This window comes from Microtus pennsylvanicus, chromosome 1, assembly GCF_037038515.1.
Source record: "Microtus pennsylvanicus isolate mMicPen1 chromosome 1, mMicPen1.hap1, whole genome shotgun sequence".
In the NCBI taxonomy this organism is placed as follows: Eukaryota; Metazoa; Chordata; class Mammalia; order Rodentia; family Cricetidae; genus Microtus; species Microtus pennsylvanicus.
Window position 1 is genome coordinate 151,042,106 of NC_134579.1, and position 25,784 is coordinate 151,067,889.

The 25,784-nt window shown below is 48.9% G+C and overlaps 2 protein-coding genes across 4 annotated transcripts in view; both read right to left on the bottom strand.

The window, feature by feature from the left end:
• Positions 1-25,784, bottom strand: part of Rpl28 (ribosomal protein L28) — a 74,020-nt gene that overhangs the window by 38,688 nt on the left and 9,548 nt on the right. The window lies entirely within an intron of this gene.
• On the bottom strand, positions 1,962-9,404 carry Kmt5c (lysine methyltransferase 5C). 3 transcript variants are annotated; one of them, XM_075941808.1, is made up of 9 exons: positions 9,298-9,404; positions 7,501-7,707; positions 7,195-7,360; positions 6,761-6,870; positions 6,392-6,555; positions 6,250-6,269; positions 3,545-3,681; positions 3,218-3,402; positions 1,962-3,111 (listed from the first exon to the last, which is right to left on the bottom strand). In XM_075941808.1, exons 2-9 carry the CDS (start codon positions 7,608-7,610, stop codon positions 2,606-2,608), a joined length of 1,398 nt encoding a protein of 465 aa, XP_075797923.1. In that variant the 5' UTR covers positions 7,611-7,707; positions 9,298-9,404; the 3' UTR covers positions 1,962-2,605. The 3 variants fall into 3 exon arrangements, with proteins under 3 accessions (XP_075797923.1, XP_075797929.1, XP_075797935.1); XM_075941814.1 differs by lacking the exon at positions 7,195-7,360 and having other exon boundaries at positions 1,963-3,111; positions 9,298-9,374; XM_075941820.1 differs by lacking the exons at positions 7,195-7,360; positions 7,501-7,707; positions 9,298-9,404 and adding an exon at positions 7,038-7,168 and having other exon boundaries at positions 1,969-3,111.

Consider the following 25,784-nt stretch of genomic DNA (forward strand, 5'->3'; position numbering starts at 1 on the left):
TGCTGGCACCAGCCCACAGCTATCAGCCTCCTGGCTAGACCTGAAGTAATCATCAAACTCTGTCTTAGAAGGCCTCATGTGACATTTACCTCCTTGTCACCTTCCTGAATGACCAACCCCAGTTTCCCTAGTTGTAAACCAGACAGCTCAGAGTCCCGTTATCAGAGGCAGGATGGGGGTTCTGGCTCGGTGGACTGGCTGGTCCCACCTTTGGATGACCTGTCTATCACCTGCCCCAGAGGCTGCTTACCACTCACCAAGGACACACCCCAGATGGCCCAGGATGATTACATCTAGACCTTAGCCTCAGTGTCTAACCACAACCAGAGACTGACAAGGAAGTACAGGGTGAGGACAAGGCTACAGGAAGATTCTGGTCACTCACCATCCCCACAGGCAACACTGCTGATAACCAGAGGACTTAATGATGTCACCCAGTTAAGTGGCTGGAGCACAGGACCATTAGCTGTGCAGCCACCTTTGTCCTGCCCAGAGACCTGGGTCTGAGTCCATTTTCTCCCAATGTCCAGCTTTCCTCTACCTCTTCTCCTTTTCAGGTCCATAATACTCCCTGCCATGGTCACTTGACTATTTCCTGTCTCTTTCCAACACTTTTAAAACTAAAACTCACGGGGCTGGAGAGATGGCTCAGCAGATAAGAGCACTGGTGGTTCTTCCAGAGGACATGGGTTCAATTCCCAGCATAGCAGCTCACAACTGTCAGTGACTCTACCTTCAGGGGCTCCGACACCCTCACACAGAGATACATGCAGACAAAATACCAATGCACATAAAGTAAAAGCAAATACATTATACAAAAACAAAAAACTGAAACTCACTCTGTAGACCAGGCTGGTCTGGAGTTCACAAAGATCCTCCTGCCTCTGCTTCTCGAGTGCTGGGATTAAAGGTGTGCGCCACCTTAAGGTATCCAGAGCACACCTTTCCTCTAGCTCTCTCTACACCTACATCCACGCCCATCCACTGGGGTAAATTCCCAAGATCCCAGGGCTACACTCAGCTCTTTGTCTCACTCTGTAGTTCCTTCCTGGGACTGCGGTCAGAGGTCAGGACATCTCTGCTCTCAGGCTTTGTTCTACAGCTCCTCAAGGGCCCCTCCATTTGCAGACACTGGCTCTCCCAACCAGATCCTATGGCTTCTGGGGTCATCTGATCAACCTCCAAGGTTCAAGGGGAGAAGCAGGGACAGTTCCACAGAGGCAGCACCAGTTTCCACACTGGCTCTCTATTTCTTGGTTATTTCTTTTCTGGCACAGAGGATTAAATTTGGTATTTACCAAGCAAGCCCTCTACCATTGAGCTACACCCTGAAGCTCTGCTTCTTTTTTAACTTCTCGAGTACAACAGGGAATTTGAGGCCAACTGGGCTACATGAGACTTCCTGGGTTTCTGGGCCCGAGCTATGTAATCTCCCCAGAACCAGATTTTGCACAGGCTCACCAACTCCCTGCCCTCAAAGATTTTTTTCTTTAAACAGAGTCTACAAGGCCTTGGCTGGCCTGGTACTCCCTGTGTAGACCAGCTTAGCCTTGAACTCACAGACATCAACCTGCCTCTGCATCTTGAGTGCTGGGATTAATGGGATGCCACCACACTAGGACCTACACTAGAGGTAAGGGCACCTGACTGAGAAGTGAAAGGACAAGTCTTCACATGGCCTCAGGCAAGTCACTCTGCTTCCCTGTCATCAGCCACCCATTTATCTATCGCCTCACTTTACCACAACAGAGAACACTCCTGGTCATTTCCTCTAAGCATGTTTTTTTTTTTTTGTGGTCCCAGGGCTTTACCTTAGTATCGCAGCCCCCAGAACCCACTGCCCCTCCCTTCTTAAGGCTTTTCAGGGTAGCCATCAGTGTCAAAGAATGCCACCTCATCTCCCCAGTGAGGCTGAGATCTCACCCTCCCACTTGACATCCCCCTAAAACACAAAAACTCCTAAGGGCTTAGAAGGTTTTAATAAAAAGTTCAAGTTCTTCCAATCCCCCATCATACCCCATTCTGGTGTGGGGAAGAGAGGGAGCCTCCCCTACACCCCAGTAGCACCAGGGATAGCACCGTGATAAAGATGAGGTCACACCTGGCCTCCCTGAGACCCATGGGGCAGGGCCAAGGATGTGCCCCTGGGTACCACCCACCCCATCTGACTGCCCCTGCCTCCAACAACTGCAGAACTGAGAGCCAACCTACTCCCTACTGTGGGGGCAGTTTGGGAGGGCAAACCCCCAAGTCAGTTGCACCTCCTGAGGCCTGAGCTTCTAGAGAGTCGCCATGGAGTGGCCCCTACCCCTTATGGCTTTGCTCCCTGGGGAGGAAGAGGCTGAGGGGAGGGGGATGGCTCCTGAAGTCCTGCGGTAGGGACAGGGATGGGGAGGGGGACATCAAATGGCCAGGGCTCCCTTGCTTGAGTGGGGTTGGCTCAGGGGTCAGCAATCATAGAGCAATGAGGATCAACTCCCTAGGTATATCCTAAAAAACACACTCCCAGGATCAGACCTGGGTCAAGGGTCATCTTCTTCCTTCCCTTCTGGAGCGGTCCAAGACAGAGACTATACTCTAGTCTGGGCTCCCTGCAGGCAGTCCATCATGGCTCACCACTGTTGATGTCCAGATCAATGGAACCATGACTGACCACCAGCCGGAGGCGCTTAGGTGGGCAGAAAGGAGCAAAGGCAAGGGCCTGTTTAGGGACAAGGTCAGGGGTGGGGATGGGGGCTGGGCTCCCAGTAGGAGCAGGAGCAGCTGGTAGGGCTGGGGCTAGGCGGGTAAGGTCCACACGCACCACAGAAGGCAGCCCATAGCGCCGGGCCCAGTACCAGTCCTGTTGTGGGGTCCAGCGGGTCTTGGGGAGCAGGCGCAGGGCCACTGTGGCCTCACCCCGTAGTTGACAGTGGGGACCACAGCCTCCCCATCGGTGTAGGGAAACATAGGCAGCACGGAGGACAGGGGACAATGAGGTCGGGCGGATCCTGGGACGGCGACGCTTCCGGGGGCGAACTCTGGGCTGGGGCTGAGGCATCCACTGGAGCCAGAGGGGCAAGTAGTCCAAGTGGGGGCTAGCAGGCAGCAGGCATGGGGGCTGGCAGGCAGCTGTGGTGGTCAGGGAAGAGAGAAATAAAGGGGGAAGCCGGTGAGCAGGGCCTGAGCAGTTCAGAAAAGCAGTGACCAAAAGGCTAGAGAACAGGGGTGTGCTCACCACAGAATGGGTCACGACGCAGTGGGGACAGGTGGGAGCAGGCCCGCAGGCCCAGAAGGCTCTGCTGGCTGTTGTCCAGGCCCTGCTGCAGACGCCGCTTTGTCTCTCGGAGTTGATACTTGTCCAGGGGTTGTGACCGCAGCTCCAGTTCCCTGGGCTGAAGTCTGAAAGCTCCCTCACCTTTCCTGTGGGAAAAGAAAAGGGCAAAGGGAGATGCTGCGTTGGAATCTTCATTTTCGAGTGAATCCTGAGGATGTTTCCCAGTCCCAGGACCCTCGACCTCCCACGGTAGGCTGGCACACTCCACCCACGCTCAGGCACGCCTACCTCTCACAGGTGTAGCATTCACAGTGCTCATTCTTCTCACCGAAGAAGCCCTCACCATAGAAGCATGTCACTTCGTCCCCTGGCTCAATGTCCCGGAGCACCTTCACACAGGCAGTATTCCCATCTGAGGGCACAAACTGAGGCCATACCCACTCAGTACCCCGGCCTGGGTCACAGGGCGGGAGCTGTCCAACTTTTCAACCTGGCAGGCACCCTGGTCTAAGGGTTCTGTAATGGCTTTGGCAGGCCACAGCTGAGAAACTCCTGCCCCACCACATCATTTATTGGCAGCAGCCCTGGCTAGAGCCTGTCCTCTGCATGGCCCCTTAAGAGTTTGCCTTCTGGACCCTAAGAGATACACACATGGATCTACAGAGAAAGGAGAAAAAGACAAGATCTCCTGAGTAAATTGGGGTCATGGAAGAGGGTAGAAAGGGAGGGAAGCAGAGAAAAATGGATAGCTCAATAAAAACAACAACAACAAAAAGTCTGCCTTGTGTCTACCTTTCCCTGCAAACCAATGGCCTCCCAGCAGTATGCAGTGCCAGCAGGGACCACTTCTCGTGTTCTTCCCCTGCACTTGGGGTCAGCGCCAAGCTCACACCTCAGACCTAGCTCATCTCACAGCCCCTCAAGATTCACTTACTTCCTTGCCACTCTCTCTCTGTGGCCACCTCCCTTCTCCCAAGGCTTCTATCCACTCTGTAGCCCAATTCCCATGTCTTCCAGCTCTGCCTCTGGGATCACTCACCCCAAGGTTACCTACCCTACAGGCTCCTCATTCTTGTCTCCCTCCCGTATCTGCATCTGTCTCTGCACTCCCTATCTGCGAGCAGACATGGTCATCCTAGCGATCTAGCCAGCCAACCACTTAAACCTGACACCCAAAGACGCCTCCTTGGCTCATGGCCTCCAGGCCAAATGGCCAGTGCCTTCTGGGTGTGCCACCTCCAGTACCCTTGTCCTCCTTTCAGCTGGTCCTTCATCACCTCAAGGCCCATCACCTGCCAATCTCCTCATGGCCACCCTCACTCTATACACCTCTTTCCTTCCCACTAAGCATCCTGCAAACTGCTGCCATAGCCATCTAGAAACCAATCTCCCACTCTGCAGCTAGAAGAGTCAACTAAGCTCACTGGTCTGGCTGTTACCATCTTTGGGCACTGGCTGTCAACATCTGTGCCTCATGGCCCCTTCCATATGATGTGAAATATCTTGCCCACTTGTGCCCCTAGTTTCTTTCAACATTAGAAAAACTCTGGTCCTCCAAAGCCTGCTGGTTCTGGATCACTAAGCAAGCTGTTGATAGTGTGCATGCTGCCCTTGGCTTTCTGGCCTGGTGAAGGCTGTGTGTCATTACCCCGAGAGCCTCTGGAATACAGAACAGCTGTCTTAGGGGTGTTGACAGGAGAAACTTGAGGCCAGGCAGGACAGCCATAACTTGTCCCAGTTCCGAGTCAGGAACTGAGCTTTGGCCCTTACTTATTTATGCCCTGGAGGCTCCCACAGTGGGCCAGAGGTCTGTGCCCAACAGGATGCCCCTTACCTTATTATTACTTGGTTTCTTTTTAGTTTTTTTTTGAAGACAGGATCTTATTATTATATCATCCTAAGTGACCTGAAACTCACTATGTAGACCAAGATGGCTTCCAACTTGCAGCAATCCTCCTGCCTCTATCTCCCAAACACTGATTTCACAGGTACAAGTCAGAGTGTCTAACTAAACCTCTGCTCTTGCTCCTGTTGGTCCCATGGTTTGAACTGAGAGCACTCATATGCTACACAATCACTCCACCCTGAGCTGCACCCCTAGCTCGGCTTGTTCTTTCTGTGGTCTTTTTTGTTGTTGTTGTTGTTTTGTTTTGTTTTGTTTTTTGAGACAGGGTTTCTCTGTAGCTTTGGAGCCTGTCCTGGAACTAGCTCTGTAGACCAGGCTGGTCTCGAACTCACAGAGATCTGCCTGCCTCTGCCTCCCGAGTGCTGGGATTAAAGGCGTGCGCCACCACCGCCAGGCATCTTTCTGTGGTCTTGCACTCCACCCTGAACTATATCTCTGGCCTTTTTGAAATGTAGTTTCACTGAAGTTGCCCAGATTGGCCTAGAATTTAGAATTTCCTGCCTCAGTCTCCCAAGACACTGGGATGACAGGACATGTTCCGGCATGTTATCTCCTCCTCCCTTACTCTGCCCTTCTACCCAGTTTCTTAGCAGAGGTGCTCGGCCTCCCGGATTTTCTCGGCTTCTCCCCTCCCCTGCCATCAATGCTGCCCAGGTGAGATTCTCCCCTCCCCTACCATCCATGCTGCCCAGGTGAGATTCTCCCCTCCCCTGCCATCAATGCTGCCCAGGTGAGATTCTCCCCTCCCCTGCCATCAATGCTGCCCAGGTGAGATTCTCCCCTCCCCTGCCATCAATGCTGCCCAGGTGAGATTAGCCACCTGCTAGTTTGTCTCCCCATCACACCTTAGGCCCCATTTTAGTCAGTAACCCAGGCTCTGGTAACAACAGTGCAAATACACTGTCGCCTCTTCTTCTCCCTCTGACACCCTTGGGGACACATGCCTTCCCATGATGCCCACTCCAGGGGCTCCCACCAACTACAAGGGATGGACACGGCTTTATCAGGAGAGTCCAAAACCACCTCTCCTGCACCTTGCACCTTCATTCTCCACATGCCCACTCCTCTCACACTCTGCAGGGCTCACCTTGCAGTTGGGTTTGCAGTCTGTCGCAGTTGGATGGACATGAGAGAAGAGAGAGAAGAGAGTGAGCAAGGGAAGGCAGCCCCTTTCCCTTGTCTCATCCACGTGCCTGCCCTGCAGCAGCTTCCCCCAGCCTTGCCCTCACCATGGTTGATAAAGGCAGCTGGGCCTAGCCACAACTGGGCACTCCTTTTCCGGGTGGAGTACATGATGCTGAAGTCGTTCTCTCCGGCCCTAAGCAGGTTCTCATCCTCTTCACGCAGCTCTGCAATGCAGCCTACCAGCAGCTCCAGTTTCTCGTTCTTCTTCCTGACGAGAGTCCACGCTGTATGGCTCTGAGCAAGGCCTCCCAATCCTTACTGGGGTTGAGGACCTCTCATGCAGAATCCCCCAGGGAGCAGGGGCCCCAAGGGGCAGGCGAGCCACTGCATTCTCCATCCTCTCACATCCACCAGGTCCTCAGGTCTCATTAGCCCCACCTCCTCGGGGTCCTACCTCCCAGCAGCTCCCTTACCAAGCACGGGTAGACACGATCTTGGCCCCATTGGTCTCCATGGAGTAGCGGGTGCAGGGCAGAATGGTGAAGCCACTCTCAGGCAAGAAGGCGCGGAGGTAGCAAAAAATCTGAGAGGAGAGTAGGGGAGAGTGGGATAGTGAGGAGGGTCAACCATAAGGGGCCCCTTTCTCTTGGACCAGGTCTACTTTGTCATTGACTGTATGGCCTAGATCCTCTCTGGGTCTAGATGTCCTCATCTGTTAAAGGAAGAGGAGGTTGGACTCTCAAAGCTCACCAGCCCCCAATTATTTTCTTCTAGGATTCTGAGCCTTGCAGGGTGTCTTCAGGGGCAAGGCAGCTGGGACCTGGGGGCTGCTCTCCTAAGAGCTCCAGAATCTGCCGGCTAAATGGGGAGCACAGTGCAGGTCAGAGCAGGGCATGGGCTCCCTCACGTGGGTCTTGAGGGCAGCCTCCTGCCGAGGGGCCCGGTTCTGGAAGTAGTGGGCCATCCAGCCTCCCACTGTCAGGGCCCGGTATGCAGCCTCCAGGTCCCGCTGTCTTAGGAAAGCTTCCAGTGCTGAGCGAAGGTAGTGCTGTCGTCGCAGAGTGGGCACAGGGCTGGGAGAAAGGATATGCCTGAGTTCCAGGGACTTCCAGAACCCTGACCCCCACCTAAAGCTTCAGGGAGGTCAGGCTGAGAGTTATAAAAATACAAGAGAAAAGGTCCAGGCCTGCCATTACCCCCAGGAACCTCTCACCTGACATTCATCTTATGGGTGCGGAAGCCGAGGTAGGGGTCAAGAACAAGGCTGGTGGCCAGGTCATCGTTCTCGCACAGTTCTCGGGCTGTCACTCTGTCAGGCCCCATGGCGCTCTGAAGATCATGCTGCTTCTGGCACCAGCGGGGCACAGGGATGTGCTCTGTGCCACTCAGAAGCTGTCTGTGGGTCCCACAGCCTGCTTATCTGTAGGAGAGCATGGGGTGGGTGGGGAGCAAAACTAACTTCACAGGCCTCTATGCAAGAATGACACCCAACAGCTACTTCGGACAGTGAGGAAACCCCAGGAAAAACACTGTCTCTAGTGCATTAAGCACTCCCCTCCCCTCCCTGCAAAACAGACGCCGGTCCCCCAGTCCCACACACAACCTCCTCAGGACACGTGCGCTTTCATGGATGTCAGCACACACACACAAACCACCTCGCCAAACGCACAGGTAGGAAACAAGTCCCCGTGTGCCCAGGGACGGTAGATTAATTGGCAATCTGAGATAACTTCAAAGCCTTGGCATGGCAGGAGGGAGTTGGGATAGCTGGGCCTCATCAAGGGAGAAGGTGAAAACGAACTCAATGTTTCTTAGCTTCTAGCCTGCCTTTGCTGACCCTCGCTAGGCTGGGTCAGTCTTCACCACCGCCCTCCAAGGTCACCCTACTCAGGGAGTGGTCAAATGGCTGTGGGTGGGACCCAGGCACCCTGGAGGGGAAGGGGGGGCGGGGGTGGGGATCAAGTACCTGCTCCCTGAGAATTCCAGCAAAGGGGAGGCCCTCAAGGGAACAACAACATAGTAAGAAGGAAGGAATGAAGAGCAGAAACAAGTCAAAACAAAGGGAAGGAAGAGAGAGCAAAGGGGGAAAAATTAGATTCAAAAAACCAAATCAAGCGAAACGGAGGGACAGTTTACCCACTGCCCTCATCATGGTGTCTGGCAGATCTGCACCTTGGGAAAGAGCAATGTGAGAACAAGAAAGGAGGAAGAGTGGCTGAGACACGAAGAGAAGCTACAAGAACTGGGAGAAAGATCTGGAAAACAAAACAAAACAATAAGTCTGGGTTAAATGAAGAGGGTGCTAAGAAAAAGCCTGGAAGCTGGGGAGGAGCTTATGGGAAAAGACAAATAAAGCCAGGTACAGGGGGTAGGATGTGAAGGAAGAGAAAGGCTGCAAACATGGAGGGAAGTCAAAAGGACGCGGAGAGGGAGGGCGGCACCTACGGGTGCAAGGGAGGAGCCCACGAAATCCAAAGGGTAGGTAGACTTAGGGTCTAAGGAAGGGCCTAGCGGTCCCAAGTAGGGTTTGAGGGGAAGTCCTGGGGATCTGAAGTGACGAGAACATAAGAGGCACTAGGGGCTCGAGGAGGGAACTGAGGAAGCGCAGTAAAGCCTGGGAAGGTTGTAGAAGGGGGTGGGGAAGCAGTAAGAGTCGAGGCGAGGGCCTCAGAGGCCACGACAGTGAGACAGGAGTCAGGAAGTGCCCTGAGAGTGACACGGGAGGTTACGGTGCAGGGAAAAGGTGTCAGGGACAGGCCCTGGTGGTGCAGAGAGCCGCCCCTAAAGGGCAAGGAAAGACCTGGGAGTGAGAGAGGAGTCTGCATGGGCTGCGAGGGTGCAGGGAAGGCTACGAGTGAGGAGCGCGAGGACCCGCGGGACTGGAGACTTGGGCGGCAAGGCTCGAGGACGAGCCCGGGGACAGCCGGGTCAGGGGGTGACTGGGAGGCCGGGCGACGCGGGGCGGGGGCCGAGAGGGGGCTCAGAGGTCGGGCGCCGCGCCGCCCCTCACCCGCTTCTCCTCCTCCTCCTCAGGCGCCCGCGCTGCCGCCGCCACCACCTCCCACAGCCTGGTCCGGCTCTCGTCAGACACTGCCGCCGCGCCGCCCCTCGGCCGAGTTGACGGCCGGCGCATCCTTCTATTGGCCCAGTTCGCCGTCACTCCTCCGTTGCTATGAAACCCGCGTGGCTCTTATTGGCTGGCTCTCATTTCTCCCTTTTTTCCCGCCTCTTCTGGCCCCAGCCGGTGCCCCGACAAAACCCCGCCACGCCCGCGCTGTCAATAAACCTCGCGGACTACAACTAATGGCTCGCGTCACTGTCCTTCAGGTTTTGCCATAGCGATATGTCCCGCCCCCTCCTCCTGCACGGCCCCAAATCAATGCTTTCATTGGCTTAAAGCGCCGTCGCTCCGAGCGAAACTCTTGTCTGGGTCAGGTTATGCAGGTCCAAGTAGAAGGAGGGCGGGATCTGCCAGATCCAAACTTCGTATATTATTGGTTGATTTTGGGAAAGCCTATGCTTCCATTAGCTAAGGCCTCCGTCCATCACCGTAGAGTCCCGAGTGCTATTCTCTTTCTTTCAGCTTCAGGGGGGCAAAATCTCATAGCTAACTAGGAAGGAAAGAGGTTACTGCGCGCGCGCCACCACTGCCCTCGGCCCCGGGAGACCATTGGTTGCCATGGCAACAAAACTTCATTGCCAGCCCTGTTTGACAAGAAGGCCTCTCTCTCTCTCTCTCTCTCTCTCTCTCTCTCTCTCTCTCTCTCTCTCTCTCTCTCTCTCTCTCTCTCTCTCTCTCTCTCTCTCTCCCTCTCTCTCTCTCAATATTCCTTATCGTTTTGGAAATTGTACCTATATAAGCACTCTGTAAAGTTTCCTTGCCCTACCTATGAACAGATCGGAAAGAAGGGACGCTGAGAAGTTGAGATTTTGGAGACAAGCTCTGACTCATGGGGCGCTCCCGTGGGGAAATCCCTGTAATTAGGATCACCCACCTCTTCAATCCTGCAAATATAATTAGCGTATTATAATTACGTCCAAACAAATAAGTTCCATGCAGCAGGCAGTCTTTGTTCTCCATGAGTTATCTTTTTGGTGGGTTAGAACAACGCCTATGGCACAGAACGATTCATTAATGCAGGCTGAAGGAACAACCGACTGAAGTGAGGCTGGGACCGTGAGATGGTCAGCGGGTAAAGGCCCCCAGTCCTGACAGCCAGGGTCCATGGAAAGAAAGCAGAGACTCCCACAGGTTGTCCTCTGACCTCCATGTGCATGTGGGGGCCTGTGCATCCTCACACATGCACATACACACAAAATAAACTAATTAAGATATAGTACTTCTTGTTAGAGACAGTACGCAGTTCTGGTTGTCCTGGAACTCACTGTGTAGACCAGGCTGACCTTGACCTTCCAGAGATCCTCCTGCTTCTGCTCCAAAGTGTTGTAGTTAAAGGTGTACACCACTCTGCCCAGCAGGAGTTTTGTTTTTTAACGAGGCTGAAGGTTTTGCCCTATTCTGATTCTGTGACCTTGGGGAAGTGCTTTGACCCCTCTCAGCTTCACGGTTCGGCCGGGTGGTGGTGGAGCACGCCTTTAATCCCAGCACTCGGGAGGCAGAGGCAGGCGGATCTCTGTGAGTTCGAGACCAGCCTGGTCTATACAGAGCTAGTTCCAGGACAGGCTCCACAGCCACAAAGAAACCCTGTCTCGAAAAACAAAAACAAAACTAAACGGAGAGTACCACGCTGGGACACTTCCAAGCTTCTGAGGGTCCGTCCTACACCACCTTATCTCTCCTGGGTTTGAAGATACTTCCTAACTTAAGCACCTCTCCTTGGGTGCCATCATATCGACCAAATCTAGTACGGACAGAGGGGATCAGGCCAGAAGATTGCCCTGTAGCAGTCCCTAACAGGGTGACCCCTGCTGTGACTTCTCTGGTTATGAGCTTAGGAGAGATGGACAGTAAGAGCCAGGTATGGTGGTATATCTATATCACTGCAATGGTAACTTTGCTGCTTTGAATAGAAATGGTCCCCTTAGACTCGCGTTTGAATGCTTGGCCCACAGATAGTGACACTATTAGGAGGTGTGGCCTTGTTGGAGTAGGCGTGGCCTTCTTGGAGAAAGTCCATCACTGTAGGGGCGGGTTCTGAGGTTTCATATATGCTCAAGCTACAACCAACACACAGTTTCTCCTTCTGCCGCTTGAGGATCAAGATGTAGAACTCTCATCTCCTTCTTCAGCGTCCTATCTGCCAGCGTCATGTCTTCCCATGATGATAAACCTTTGAAACTGTAAGCCAGCCCCAATTAAATGCTTTCCTTTATAAGAGTTACCGTGGCCATGGTGTCTCTTCACAATGCTAGAAATCCAAACTAAGACTGTAACATGTGAAAGTGGGAAGATCAGGAGTTCAAGGTTATACTTTTTTTTTGGTTTTTTTCGAGACAGGGTTTCTCTGTGGCTTTGGAGCCTGTCCTGGAACTAGCTCTGTAGACCAGGCTGGTCTCGAACTCACAGAGATCCGCCTGCCTCTGCCTCCCGAGTGCTGGGATTAAAGGCGTGCGCCACCATCGCCCGGCCTCAAGGTTATACTTGACAACACAATGAGGCTGGGAGACCCTTTGGCTAAAACACATTAAGAACAAATGGACAACTAGGGGAGAAGCAAAGAAGGGCAGCTGCATTCGGAACTCTTTTTTGTTTGCTTGTGTTTTGTTTTGGCTTTTTTTGATACAGGATTTCTCTGTATAACAGTCCTCGTTGTCCTGGAACTCGCTTTATAGGCTAGGCTGACCTCGAACTCACTAAGATCCACTTGCCTCTGCCATTATTGCTTGGCTGCATTTAGAACTCTTAAAAATGTGTAATTTGACGGGCAGTGGTGATTGTGCCTTTAATCCCAGCACTCGAGAGTCAGAGTTGGAGGCCACCGTGGGCTACAGGCTCCAAAGCTACACAGAGAAACCCTGTCTTGAAAAACAAAACAAGGGCTGGAGAGGTGGCTCAGTGGTTAAGAGCACTGACTGCTCTTCCAAAGGTCCTGAGTTCAATTCCCAGCAACCACATGGTGGCTCACAACCATCTGTAATGAGGTCTGGTGCCTTCTTCTGTCCTGCAGGCATACACACAGACAGAATATTGTATACCCTAATAAATAAATAAATACATACATACATACATACCTGTTGTTATTTAAAAAAAAGAAAAACAAAACAAAACAACAACAAAAGTGTAACTTGCCCGAGGTGGAGGTGCTGACCTTTAACCCCAGTGCTCAGGAGTCAGAGGCAGATGAATATCTGAGTTTGAGGCCAGCCTGATCTATAGAATAAGTTCTTTTGTTTTGTTTTGTTTTGTTTTTCAAGACAGGGTTTCTCTGTCACTTTAGAGCCTGTCCTGGAACTAGCTCTTGTATTGTAGACCAGGCTGGCTTCAAACTCACAGAGATCCGCCTGCCTCTGACTCCTGAGTGCTGGGATTAAAGGCGTGCGCCACCACCGCTTGGCCAGAATAATAAGTTCTGCGACAACCAGAACTACACAGATAAAACTTGTCTCAGAAAAACCAAAGACAAAACAACAACAAAAAGAGTGGGGCTCTTCAAAGTACAGCTCTCACATCGGTATCAATACCCTAGAGAAGTGGTCACGTGCTCCAAAGATATGAATGGGAGGATACTTGCTACAACAACCGAAAACCTGAATTGTCCCCCAATGTCTATCTCTTGAAGAGCAGACAGACGGGCCGTCGTACACTCCCACAAAACAGCACCACCAGACAGTGGAAACAGGTGAGTGAAGGAGCATTTATCCACATGAAGACTTTATAGCACAACCTGTCCCGAGATCTATGTAGTTCAATGCCACTCACAAATGTTCCTGTTATGCCCAAATCCACGAAGTCCCCCAAAAGCCAACAAGGAGACCGAGTCCCATATGTAAAAGCAAAGAGCTTTTATTTTATGCAAGTTTGCAAACTCGGTACCTCTGCACGTCCATCGTATTGAAATAAATGGAGAGCCCCGATCTCAGTTAGAGTTGGGTTTTTAATAGTAAAGGTGGGGGTGGGGTGAGGGGTTTCTGAGGTTCAGGACTCTTGATTGCCTGACATTTGTCTAGGGGTGTCCTGGTGAGTGTGTGTGCTGGCAGGTGATCCTATCTAAAACGGTTGGAATGTTAGGCATTTCCTTTGGATGGTCTGTTCTTTTTTTTTTTTTTTTTTAAAGATTTATTTATTATGTATACAGCGTTTTCCCTACATATATGCTGCAGACCAGAAGAGGGCACCAGATCTCATTACAAATGGTTGTGAGCCACCATGTGGTTGCTGGGAATTGAACTCAGGACCTCTGGAAGAGCAGTCAGTGCTCTTAACCTCTGAGCAATCTCTCCAGCCCCCATGGATGGTCTGTTCTTGGGTGGTGCTCAGGTAATCTCAGTTTGTGGTTCTTCCTGCAACCAGGTAAACTTCAGGGTAAACTCCTGAGACTTCTCAACGGCTGAGTCCTACTCTGGCAGGTGGCAATGGTTGGAAGGAAAGAACTTTCTTTGGGTGATCTGTTCATATTTAGCTTATCCTGGCTCCTACAGTTGCAAACTCATGAAACAATTCTGAGGCTGAGCATTCACACTGCAAGAATGAAGACCACAGATAGAACCTGTGTCCATATGGGCAAATCCCAGGGCTCAGGAAGTGAAGACGGGATTTCCAAGCAAGCTGGCTAGCTAGTCTTCAAATCCACAAGCTCCAGGCTCAAGTGGAAACCCTTGCCTTGATAAACAAGGTGGAGAGGACTAGAGTCACAGCTCTTTGGATCAGGGCGTTTTACTGTCCCTGGAGATCTAATTTTTGACAAAGGTGTCATAAGCTTACATTGGAGAAAAGACAGCATCTCCAATAAATTGTGTTGGGAAAGACTTGATTTACACAAGTAAATGAATGAAATTAGATCCAGGGAGGGAGAAATGGTTTCATGGTAAAGGTGCTTCTTCCAAGCCTGAGGACCTAGTTAGATCCCTCAGACTCACAGGATGGAAAGAGAGAACCCAGTCCTGAAAACTGTCCTGTCATTTCCACACACATTCCCTCCCCACCTAAATAAATAAATGTAATAAAAGTGTATTTTAAAAAAAGAAAAGGTCATGCGTGGTGACTTATAGAATCCCAGAACATTTGGTGTTAAGACAGGAAATTACCTTCAGTTCAAGGCCAGCCTGGGCTACATGATTGTGAAGCCAGTCTATGCTACTACAAGTGGTTTTGTCTTAGAAAAACAAACAGATAAACAGTCGAAAAAAGCCACATATAGTGGCTCATAACAGTAACCCTGGGTGCTAAAGCAGAAGGATTGTGGTCCTTCAGTCTGAGACCAGCTTGGGTCACATAGCAAATGTAAGGCCAGTCCTGGCTACATGAGACCCTCATATATTCACGCATACAATATCAGATAGCAGACTAAGGATATAGCTAAATGGTAGAAGCTAGAATACACAAGGCCCTAGGTTCAAACCCTAGTTCTGAGAAGAAGGAGGAGGAAGAGGAGGAGGAGGAGGAGGAGGAGGAGGAGGAGGAGGAGGAAGAGGAGGAAGAGAAGAAGAAGAAGAAGAAGAAGAAGAAGAAGAAGAAGAAGAAGAAGAAGAAGAAGAAGAAGAAGAAGAAGAAGAAGAAGAAAACAATGATGGTGACTCAGTGACTGGAGAGATGGTTCAGCAGTTAAGAGCACTGGCTGCTCTTCCAGGGGATCTGGGTTCAATTTTCAGGGCCCACATGACAGCTCACAACTGTCTGTAGCAGGCAAAATACCAATGAACATAAAACAAACAAACAAAAGCCCTAATGATCTCAGGACCCAGGTTCAAATCCCAGAATCCACATGGCAGTTCACAGTGGTCTGTAACTCTAGCTCCAGGGAATCCAATGCCTTCTTCTGGACTCCACAGGCACCAATACAGGCACCAGGTATGCAAACGATACTCATACAAACATGTAGCCAAAACACATATACATTTAAAATAAAAGTAGAGATAACTTGCTGGGTGGTGGTGGCACACACCTTTAGTCCAGCACTTGGGAGCAGAGGCAAGTGGAACTCAGTGAGTTAGAGACCGGCTTGATGGACAAAGGAAGTTTCAGGACAGCCAAGGCTGTTACACAGAGAAACTCTGTCTCAAAAAAAATAAATAAGAAAAAAGGAAAAAGAAATAATTTAAAGAAATCATTGTAGGGGATTTTTCAAATAACTGCTAAGAATACATTTAAGAAAAAAAAAAAGGAAAAAAAGCACAAAGTCACTTCCAGAATGTTGTTGAAGCAGATTCCAGGATAAGGGTGTAGCTTGTGGTTACAGAACAGACACCCAGGGTGAGGCTTGTGGTTGATCTTTGGTGTGCATGGCAAACAACTGAGCCCTTGTGCCATCAGTGGGAGAGGAAGAGCCCAGGTTCACTCCCTTGAGAAGAAGCTGGGACAGGATCTCACGTGTCCAAGGCTGGTCTCTACGACCCTGAATTCCTGACCAGCGGCCTCCTTCATAGTGCGGGTATCACTGCCCTCACCACACCCATTTTACTTGGTGCTGGGTTAAACCCGGGGATTCACATGGGCTAGGAAGAGCTCTACCAACCCAATTATATCCCGGCGTTTTTTTTTTTTTTTTTTTTTTTTGTTTGTTTTCTCTGTGTATCCCTGGCTGTCCTGGAACTCACTCCGTAGAGCAGGCTGGCCTCAAAATTAGAGACCCACCTGCCTCTGCCTCTACAGTGCTGGGATCAAATGAGTGCACCGCCCACCCTCCCCCTTTCCCACACCTGTCCCTGGCACTTTTTGGGATTTCGAGAGAGGGTTTCTTATAGCTCCAGCTGGCCAGGACGTCACTATATAGCTCAGTCTGTCCTTAAATCCAAGAGATGCTTCTGCCTCGGACTCCAGAGTGCTGGGATTACAGGCTTGTCCCACTGCACCTGACCTTGGTGTCCATGCTGACTATCACCCTAGAAGCAGAAGTAGGCTGCCGCAGGCCCCCAGACCTTAGCACAGCCTGTGCCATGATGGAAAGTACCATTCAGGCCTTAGAACCTAGCACATAGGGAGCAACACCTGCCAAAATGAGAACAAAGATACAAAATCCACTGAAGTCCACAGTTAGGGGAAAGTCTCTAAATGCACTAACCTTGCTTTTCGGCTTCTGTAGTTCTGCTTCTGGGGAACTGTTCTTGTTGACTGAAGTATGTCAACCCAGGATAGGGTTTTTGTGCCTAAAACTTCATCCTGAGAAAAGCTCAGTGCTACACTGGAATCCCAGCCACACAGTGTAGTCTCTGACAGACTAATAAAGACTTTCCGGGGACTGCAAAAATGGCTCCATGATTAAGAGCACTGGCTGCTCTTCCAGAGGTTTGATTCCCAGCACACACAGAAGCTCAAAATTGTCTAGTTCTAGGGGATCCGACACCCTCTTACAGACATTCGTGCAGGCCGAACACCAGTCAGGACAATGTAGCAAATCCCCTCTTAAATGCAAAAATGTGGGCCAGGCAGTGGTGGCATGCGCATTTAATCCCTGAACTCTTGGGAAGCAGAGACAGTCAGATGTCTGGGAGTTCGAGGCCAGCCTGGTCTACAAAGCGAGTTTTAGGACAGCCAGAGCGGTTACACAGAGAAACCCTGTCTTAAAAAGAAAAAAAAAAATGCAGAAATTTGGGCGATGCTAAGTACTTCTTGGTCTGATGTTGCTCTAGTTACTACATTCCTAGATTAAAATCTGACTTTCTCACAAGGCACACACACCCCACCAGCCACTCCAGTCTTTGAGGTTGTTTGTCTTCCATGATTTTTGAGACCTCATTCATATCTATTCCCTCATCAGTTCAGTGTGTAACAATCTGGTCAACCTCCCTGAGAAATGTTGAATCTGGCTTGGTTTTTTTTTTGGTTTGTTTGTTTGAGATGGTGTCTCCTGTCACAGGGATTATCCTCTAAGTTGTAAACAAGCTGTCCTTGAAGTGGCCCTCTTACCCCTTCCTCCCCAGTGCCGGGATCACAGGTGTCCCTCATTGTCCTTTGATAAAGATTTGCCGGGGCTGGGAAGATGGCTCACCAGGTAAAGGCACTTGCAGCCAAGTCTGACACACACATAAAATAAATAAGCATCAAGTTTTCTTTTAGAGATTTGCTGAAGGATGTAGTAATATCAACCACATAAGAAACAAGGGAGTGGGCTGGAGAGATGGCTCAGTGGTTAAGAGCACTGACTGTTCTTCCAGAGGACCCAGGTTCAATTCCTAGCACCCACATGGCAGCTCACAACTGTCTGTAACTCCAGTTCTATAGGACCCAACACCCTCACACAGACATACATGCAGGCAAAACACCAATGCACATAAAATAAAATTTGAAAATTAAAAGAAAATGAAATAAGGGAAAAAATATAGGTTAAAAGAAAACTGTTAAACCGGGCGGTGGTGGCGCACGCCTTTAATCCCAGCACTCTGAGGCAGAGGCAGGCAGATCCCTGTGAGTTTGAGGCCAGCCTGGTCTGCAAGAGCTGGTTCCAGGACAGGCTTGATAGCTACAGTGAAACCCTATCTCAAAAAACCAAAACCAAAAACAAACAAACAAACAAAAAACCAAACTGTTATTCATAGGCAGGCAGCTCTTCTTCTGGTCTCCATATGCATGCCGTGATCCCAAAGTGTTCACACACATACACAGATAAAAGCGTTTGCACACGCAGATACACAGGACATGGAATAAACACAAAACAAAAAAATTAAGGTGGGGTCATTTTCTTCCTATTTTCTTTTCTTTCTTTCTTTTTTTTTTTTTTTTGGTTTTTTGAGACAGGGTTTCTCTGAGGCTTTGGAGTCTTCCTATTTTCTTTTTCCTTTCCATTGCTAACCAACGTGGACATAGGGTACAGGAGCCTCTGTCTCTAAACAATAAACCGAGCAATAAATAAAATATACAGTTCAGTGACAATACGACTCTCACCTCTAATGAGTGCTAAAGCATTCCTGTCACTCCCAAAGGAAACCTCGAACCCACTGTGCAATTACTATATTTCTCCTCTCCCCCCACCCCTTGCCGCCTCTCACCTGCTTCCTAGTTCTGTGTGTTTGCATATGGGCAATCTCTGTGCCTCACTACCCACGGGGGCATCAGGCTCTCTCAGAAGGTCCCTGGGCTCTGAGGTTCTCTCTGCCTCCCTCCCCCCCCCCCCCCGCTCCTTTCCCCAGGGTTGGACCCACCTACACCACAGCGCCCATCTTTCCTGACTCTTTTCTCCCTTCTTTTTTCACCCGTCGTGTATGAATCTCTTGCGTTGTCTGCAAGAACCGAATCACACAGTCATCTGCTGTTCAGGGCTGCCATTTACCAAGGCTGCAAAGCCAGAGTTTTGGAAAGATATAAAGAGTGGGCCACCAGAAGACAAAGGTGTTGAAGACACAAGACAGGCGCGGAGGGGAGGGATCTGAGACGGAAGGGTGTGCAATTGATCAGGGACCTAGAGGCAGAAGTATGTCTTGAGAGGCAATGTAGGATCCCGGCACCCCAAGACGGGAGCAGGGTTTATATGCTAAGCTAGAAAGAGGGCTAGCTACAGCCAAAGAGGATATCCCTGGGCTTTCTCTAAACCTATTAACCTGTCATTAGTTAAGAAACATCCTGGAAGCTGGGCGTGGTAGTTAATACCTGTAATTCCTGAATTTGGGGGTACTGAGGCAGGAACATCAAAAGGTCAAGAGGTTGGGCTACATAACACTGTCTATATATATATATATATATATATATATATATATATATATATATATATAGAGAGAGAGAGAGAGAGAGAGAGAGAGCTAGTATAGCCAAAAGTGGAGAGGAATGGAGATAAAGGAAGGAAAGAATGGAGGGAGGGAGGGAGGGAGTGACCAGGGTGGGGACGGGGGTGGGGGACGGAGGAGGGGAGGGAACCGACATAAAAATGCTCATCTGACTTGTTTTTGTTTTTGCTTTTATTTTGTTTTTCGAGACAGGGTTTCTCTGTGTAGCCCAGGCTGTCTTGGAACTCACTCTGTACACGAAGCTGGCCTGGAATGCAAGAAATCTGACTGCCTCTGCCTCCTCAATGCTGAGATTAAAGGCCTGCACCACTGCCCAATTTTATTGTTTTGTTTTTGTTTATTTGAGACAGGGTTTCTCTGTGTATCCCTGGCTGTCCTGGAATTAATTTATTTATTTATCTATCTTTTAGTTTTTAAATTTACTCCACTGCCAAGACTACCAAACTGGATTCAGTCCCCACAATGCTTGTGGTTGAAAAAGCCACTTCTTCTAGACCGTAAAAATCTAATCAACCCAATTATAAAATGGGGCACTGAGCTGAACAGAGAATTCTCAACAGAAGAACTTCAAATGGCCAAAAGACACTTAAGGTCATGCTCAACTTCCTTAGCGACCAGGGAAATGCAAATTAAGACAACTTTAAGATACCATCTTACACCTGTCAGAATGGCTAAAATAAAAAACACCAATGATAGCCTTTGCTGGAGAGGTTGTGGAGAAAGGGGTACACTCATCCATTGCTGGTGGGAATGCAAACTTGTGCAACCACTTTGGAAAGCAGTGTGGCGGTTTCTCAGGAAATTCGGGATCAATCTACCCCTGGACCCAGCAATACCACTCTTGGGAATATACCCAAGAGAGGCCTTTTCATACAACAAAAGTATATGCTCTACTATGTTCATAGCAGCATTGTTTGTAATAGCCAGAACCTGGAAACAACCTAGATGCCCTTCAATGGAAGAATGGATGAAGAAAGTATGGAATGTATACATATTAGAGTACTACTCAGCAGTAAAAAACAAGGACTTCTTGAATTTTGCATACAAATGGATGGAAATAGAAAACACTATCCTGAGTGAGGTAAGCCAGACCCAAAAAGAGGAACATGGGATGTACTCACTCATATTTGGTTTCTAGCCATAAATAAAGGACATTGAGCCTATAATTAGTGATCCTAGAGAAGCTAAATAAGGAGAACCCAAAGAAAAACATATAGGCATCCTCCTGAATATTAACCTTCATCAGGCAATGAAGGGAGACAGAGACAGAGACCCAATTTGGAGCACCGGACAGAAATCTCAAAGTCCAAATCAGGAGCAGAAGGAGAGAGAGTACGAACATGGAACTCAGGACCGCGAGGGGTGCACCCACACACTGAGACAATGGGGATGTTTTATCGGGAACTCACCAAGGCCAGCTGGCCTGGGTCTGAAAAAGCCTGGGATAAAACCGGACTAGCTGAACTTAGCGGACAATGAGGACTACGGAGAACTCAAGAACAATGGCAGTGGGTTTTTGATCCTACTGCACGTACTAGCTTTGTGGGAGCCTAGTCAGTTTGGATGCTCACCTTACTAGACCTGGATGGAGGTGGGTGGTCCTTGGACTTCCCACTAGGCAGGGAACCCTGATAGCTCTATGGGCTGACAAGGGAGGGGAACTTGATTGGGGGAGGGGGAGGGAAATGGGAGGAGGTGGCGGGGAAGAGACAGAAATCTTTAATAAATAAATAAACGGGAAAAAAAGGTGAATACAAAAAAAAAGAAAAAGCCACTTCTTCCAATTGTCCTCTGACCACACAGGCCCCTTGGCATGTGCCCACTCCAACCCTATACACACACAAAAGAAATAAATACAAATGCAATTATTTACGTATTTATTATTTTTATTTTGAGGTGGGATCCTACCACGTAGCTCTGACTGGCTTGGAACTCACTATGCAGACCAGTTTAATCTCAAACTCACAATGGTCTACCCGCCTTTTCTTCCCAAGTACTAGGCTTCAAGGGCTGCGGCACCACACCCTGCCCTTTTTTAATTTTTATTTTATGTGGATGGGGGAGTCCCTTGCATGTACGTATGTGCACTGTGTGTACATACAGTGCCCAATAAGGCCAGAAAAGACAGCTTGATCCCCTGGGATTAGAATTACAGACAGCCACTATGTGGGTGCTGGGAATTAAAATTAAGCAGCCAGTGCTCTTAACCACTGAGCCATCTCTCTATCCCCTCACAATTTCATTTTATTATTTTGTAGTTTTTAAATTTTAGGCTGGGTGGGGGTGGCGCACGCCTTTGATTCCAGGACTCACGAGGCAGAAGCAGGTGGATCTCTGAGACTGAGGACAGTCCGGTCTACAAGGTGAGTTCCAGGACAGCCATGGCTGTTACACAGAGAAATCATGTCTTGAAAAACAAACAGAAAAGAAAGGAACAAGGAAAGGAAAGAAAAGGTAAAGGAATAGAAAAGAGAAAAACAAAAACAAAAGAAAAAAAGGAAATCCAATTAGTTAACTTTTTTCTTTGAACCAAGGTGTCATGGGGCCCAGGCTGCCTTGCAGTATCGCGGAGACTATAGTCTGCGAATAACATTGGTCATGACGACAGCTTGAGCCACCTTACTCTGTTTGTGAGTGTTTGGGGCCGGAGCCCACAGAGCTTTGTACCTGCCAGGCAAGCCCAGAACCAACGGAGCTACACTCCCAGCTCTGTCCAAGCCTTTCGTTTATTGTTTTATTTATCCATCTCTTTATTGTTGTTGTTTTGAGACAGTGTCTCTGTAGCCCAGGGAGGATCTGGACTTGCTGTGTAGCAGAGGATAGGACTTTGAATTTTGCTTGTGATTATGTTATGTATATATTCATGTATGTGTGTATGTGCATGTGAACATATGTGTGTGTGCATATATGGATGCCAGAGGACATCCTTTTCAGTGGTACTCCTCATAAGACATATATCCTATTTTAATTTTTTTTTTTGAGACAGGGTTTCTCTGTGTAGCCCTGGCTGTCCTTACTCTGTAGACCAGGCTGGCCTCAAACTCACAATGATCCACCTGCCTCTGCCTCTTGCATGCTGCGATTAAATGTGTGTGACACCACTGCTAGGTTAATTTTTAATTTTTTTATTTTATTTTGTATGCATGAGTGTTTCGCCTGTATGTATGTATATATGTGTGTACATATATGTGTATATACATGTGCGTGTGTTTGTGTTGTGCGTGTGCATAGTTTCAGGGGAAGCCAGAGGAATGTGTCAGCTTTTTGTTTTTTTTTGGTTTTTTCGAGACAGGGTTTCTCTGTGGTTTTTTTTGGAGCCTGTCCTGGAACTAGCTCTTGTAGACCAGGCTAGTCTCGAACTCAGAGATCCGCCTGCCTCTGCCTCCCAAGTGCTGAGATTAAAGGCGTGCGCCACCACCGCCCGGCGGAATGTGTCAGCTATTGTGTAGGTAAGGTTCTCTGCAAGAGCAGCAAGTGCTCTTAACTTCTGGACCATCTCTCCAGCCCTATTTATTTTTAACATGGTCACAGATCGAACTCAGACATTCATGTTGGGAAAACAATTACTTTACCAACTGAGTCCCATATCCCCAAGGATCAGAAACAGAAATGGCGGGGAGAAGATACTGGTGTGAGTCAGAAGATGGACTTGAGGGAGGGAGGGGAGGAAGGAGGGAGAGGTCACAAGCCTCACAGAGATAACAAGGCAATGCATGATGGGCGAATGAGTATTTGTAACCTGAGCCTTCTGGAGAAGTTCATAGTCATCTTTGGTAACATAGGGAATTGAGACCAGACAGACCTAGTTGAGACTCCATCTCTACAAGGCTCAATGGTTAAAGGTGCTGCTGCCAAGTCTAACAACCCAGGTTCAGTCTCCAGAATCCATACGGTAGAAGGAGAAAACTGACTCCTAATTTTCTCAGGTACAGTGTGTTATGAACATCAACACACACATACACACATACAGAGACAGACACACACAAACACACACAGAGATACAGATACATAAAAATACACAAAGAGACACACACAAAGATACACACAGAGAGACACACAGAGACATATACAAACACACATAAATACACACAGAGACACACATAGACAGACACACAAACACACAGACACACACACATAAACACAGACATACAAGACACATACACACAGAGACACACAGAGACACACATAGACAGACACACAAACACACAGACACACACACATAAACACAGACATACAAGACACATACACACATATACACACACAGACACACAGACAGGCACACAAACACACAGACACATAAACACACAGAGACACACAGAGAGCTACATAAACATACACAAAAGACATATACAGATACACACAGAGACATACACATACAGAGACACACACAAACACAGAGAGACACACATACAGACATACATAAATACACACAGAGACACACAAACACACACAGAGAGACACACAGACACACATAGAAACACAGACACACAAAGATATATACAGACACACATACACACAGACACACACGCATAGACACACAAACACATGCACACAATAAAAACGCAATAATTTTTAAAATGTCAGCAAGTGGATTGCGGTCTAGAGCCTCTGAGAAGGAACCAAACAAGTCAAGACAGGACCTTAGCTTAATGAGCCCTTCTTCGGGCTGGAGCCCTCCAGTCTGTGTTGTCAGTGGTCTTCCCTGCTGTAACCACAGACAGCTGCTCCTACTATTTTTGCATTAGAGATGACATCTGAACTCAGACCTTTCTGAGCTGAAATTGTAAGTTTTGGGGAATCATAGTCTTTTTCTCTTTCAGTGTTAAGACAGGACCGAGCGTTGTGCCAGGCAACTCTACCACGGCACCCACTGCCTTCCACAATCTCTTGAATCTGTGCAGTTTGAGATAGTTCTAGGTATTCTGTTGTTGGGGTCACTGGGCTGTGCGTATGTGTGTGAGTCATACAGAAATGAGTCAAGGAATTGAGCCTTCCCGGGGTGTGGTGCATGTCTGTAATCCCAGCCATTGGGAGGATGAGGCAGGAGGATGGATGCAAGTATGAGGCCAAGTAAGCCACACCGTAAGAGCCTGAAAACAGTCAGTGTGTGTGTGGGGGGGAGGGGGAGACAGAGAAAAGGATAGAGAGAAAAAGAGACATAGACACAGAATATTAATGTCAGACACTATGGACATTTTTATAATTTCCCCTCTCTCTCCCTCCCTTCTTTTCCCCTTCTCTCTCTATTTCTCCCTTCCTTCCTTCCTTCCTTCCTTCCTTCCTTCCTTCCTTCCTTCCTTCCTTCCTTTTTTTTAATGTGTGCTGGTGTTTTGCCTGCATGTATATGTGTGAAGGTGTCGAATCCCTTGGCACTGGAGGTACAGACAGTTGTGAGTTGCCATATGGGTGTTGGGAATTGAACCCAAGTCCTCCAGAAGAGCAGCCATCTCTCCAGCCCCTATTTCTCCATTTCTTTGAGACAGGGTCTCATGTATCCCAGGATGGGCTCAAAATCCCTTGAACTTCTTCTCCTCCTGCACCAGCTCCCCAGGTGTGCAAATATCACATCTGGAGAAGGGGTGCTGGGGGTAGAAACTCAAGCTTTATGAATTCTAGGCCAGCATGCTACCAACTGAGCTACATCTTTAGCCCTGTTGTTTGTGATTTTTTTGAGACAGAATTTCTCTCTGTAGCCTTGGCTGTCCTGGAAGTCACTCTGCAGACCAGGCTGGCCTCGAACTCACAGAGATCCACCTGCCTCTGCCTACTGAGTGCTAGGATTAAAGGTGTGCACCACCACTGCCTGGCATGATTTTAGTTTTTGATACAGAGTCTCACTACTGAGTCCCGACAGGCCTGGAACTTTCTGTATACACTGAGCTAGCCTTAAACTTACAGCAATCCTCTTGCCTCTGCTTCCTGAGAGCTGGGGCTGGGATGATAGACATACACCAACATAGCCATCATTCATTCTGTGTGTATGTGTGTCTGCCTGCCTGTGTGTCTCTGTATGTGTGTATGTGTCTGTCTGGTCTCTATGTGTATGCACGTATGTGTGTCTCTGTGTGCGAGTATGTGTCTGTCTTTCTGTGTGTGTGTGTTTCTCCATGTCTGTCTGTCTGTCTGTCTGTCTGTGTGTCTCTGTGTGTTTTTCTGTGTGTATGTGTGTGTACAAGTATACGAATATGTATCTGTCTTTCTGTGTGTATGTGTCTGTCTGTCTGTCTGTCTGTGTCTGTGTGTCTCTGTATGTGAGTGTCTGTCTTTCTGTATGTATGTGTCTGTCTGTCTGTCTGTCTCTGTGTGTGTGTGTTTTTCTGTGTGTATGTGTGTATACAAGTATATGAGTATGTATCTGTCTTTCTGTCTCTGTGTGTGTGTCTGTGTCTCTGTGTGTACACATGTGTGTCTATGTGTATACAAACATATGAATATGTTCTGTGTGTATGTCTGTCTTTCTGTGTGAGTGTGTGTCTCTTGTTCTGTTTCTTAGGTTTCACTATGCAGCTCTGGCCGGTCTGGAACTCACTCTCTACACCAGGGTAACCTCAAACTCAGAGATCCACCTGCCTCTGCCTCCTGAGTGCTGAGGTTAAAGGCCTGCGCCACCACCACCACCAGGCACACCCAGGCTTTATTATTTGTTTCCTGATAGTCAGTATC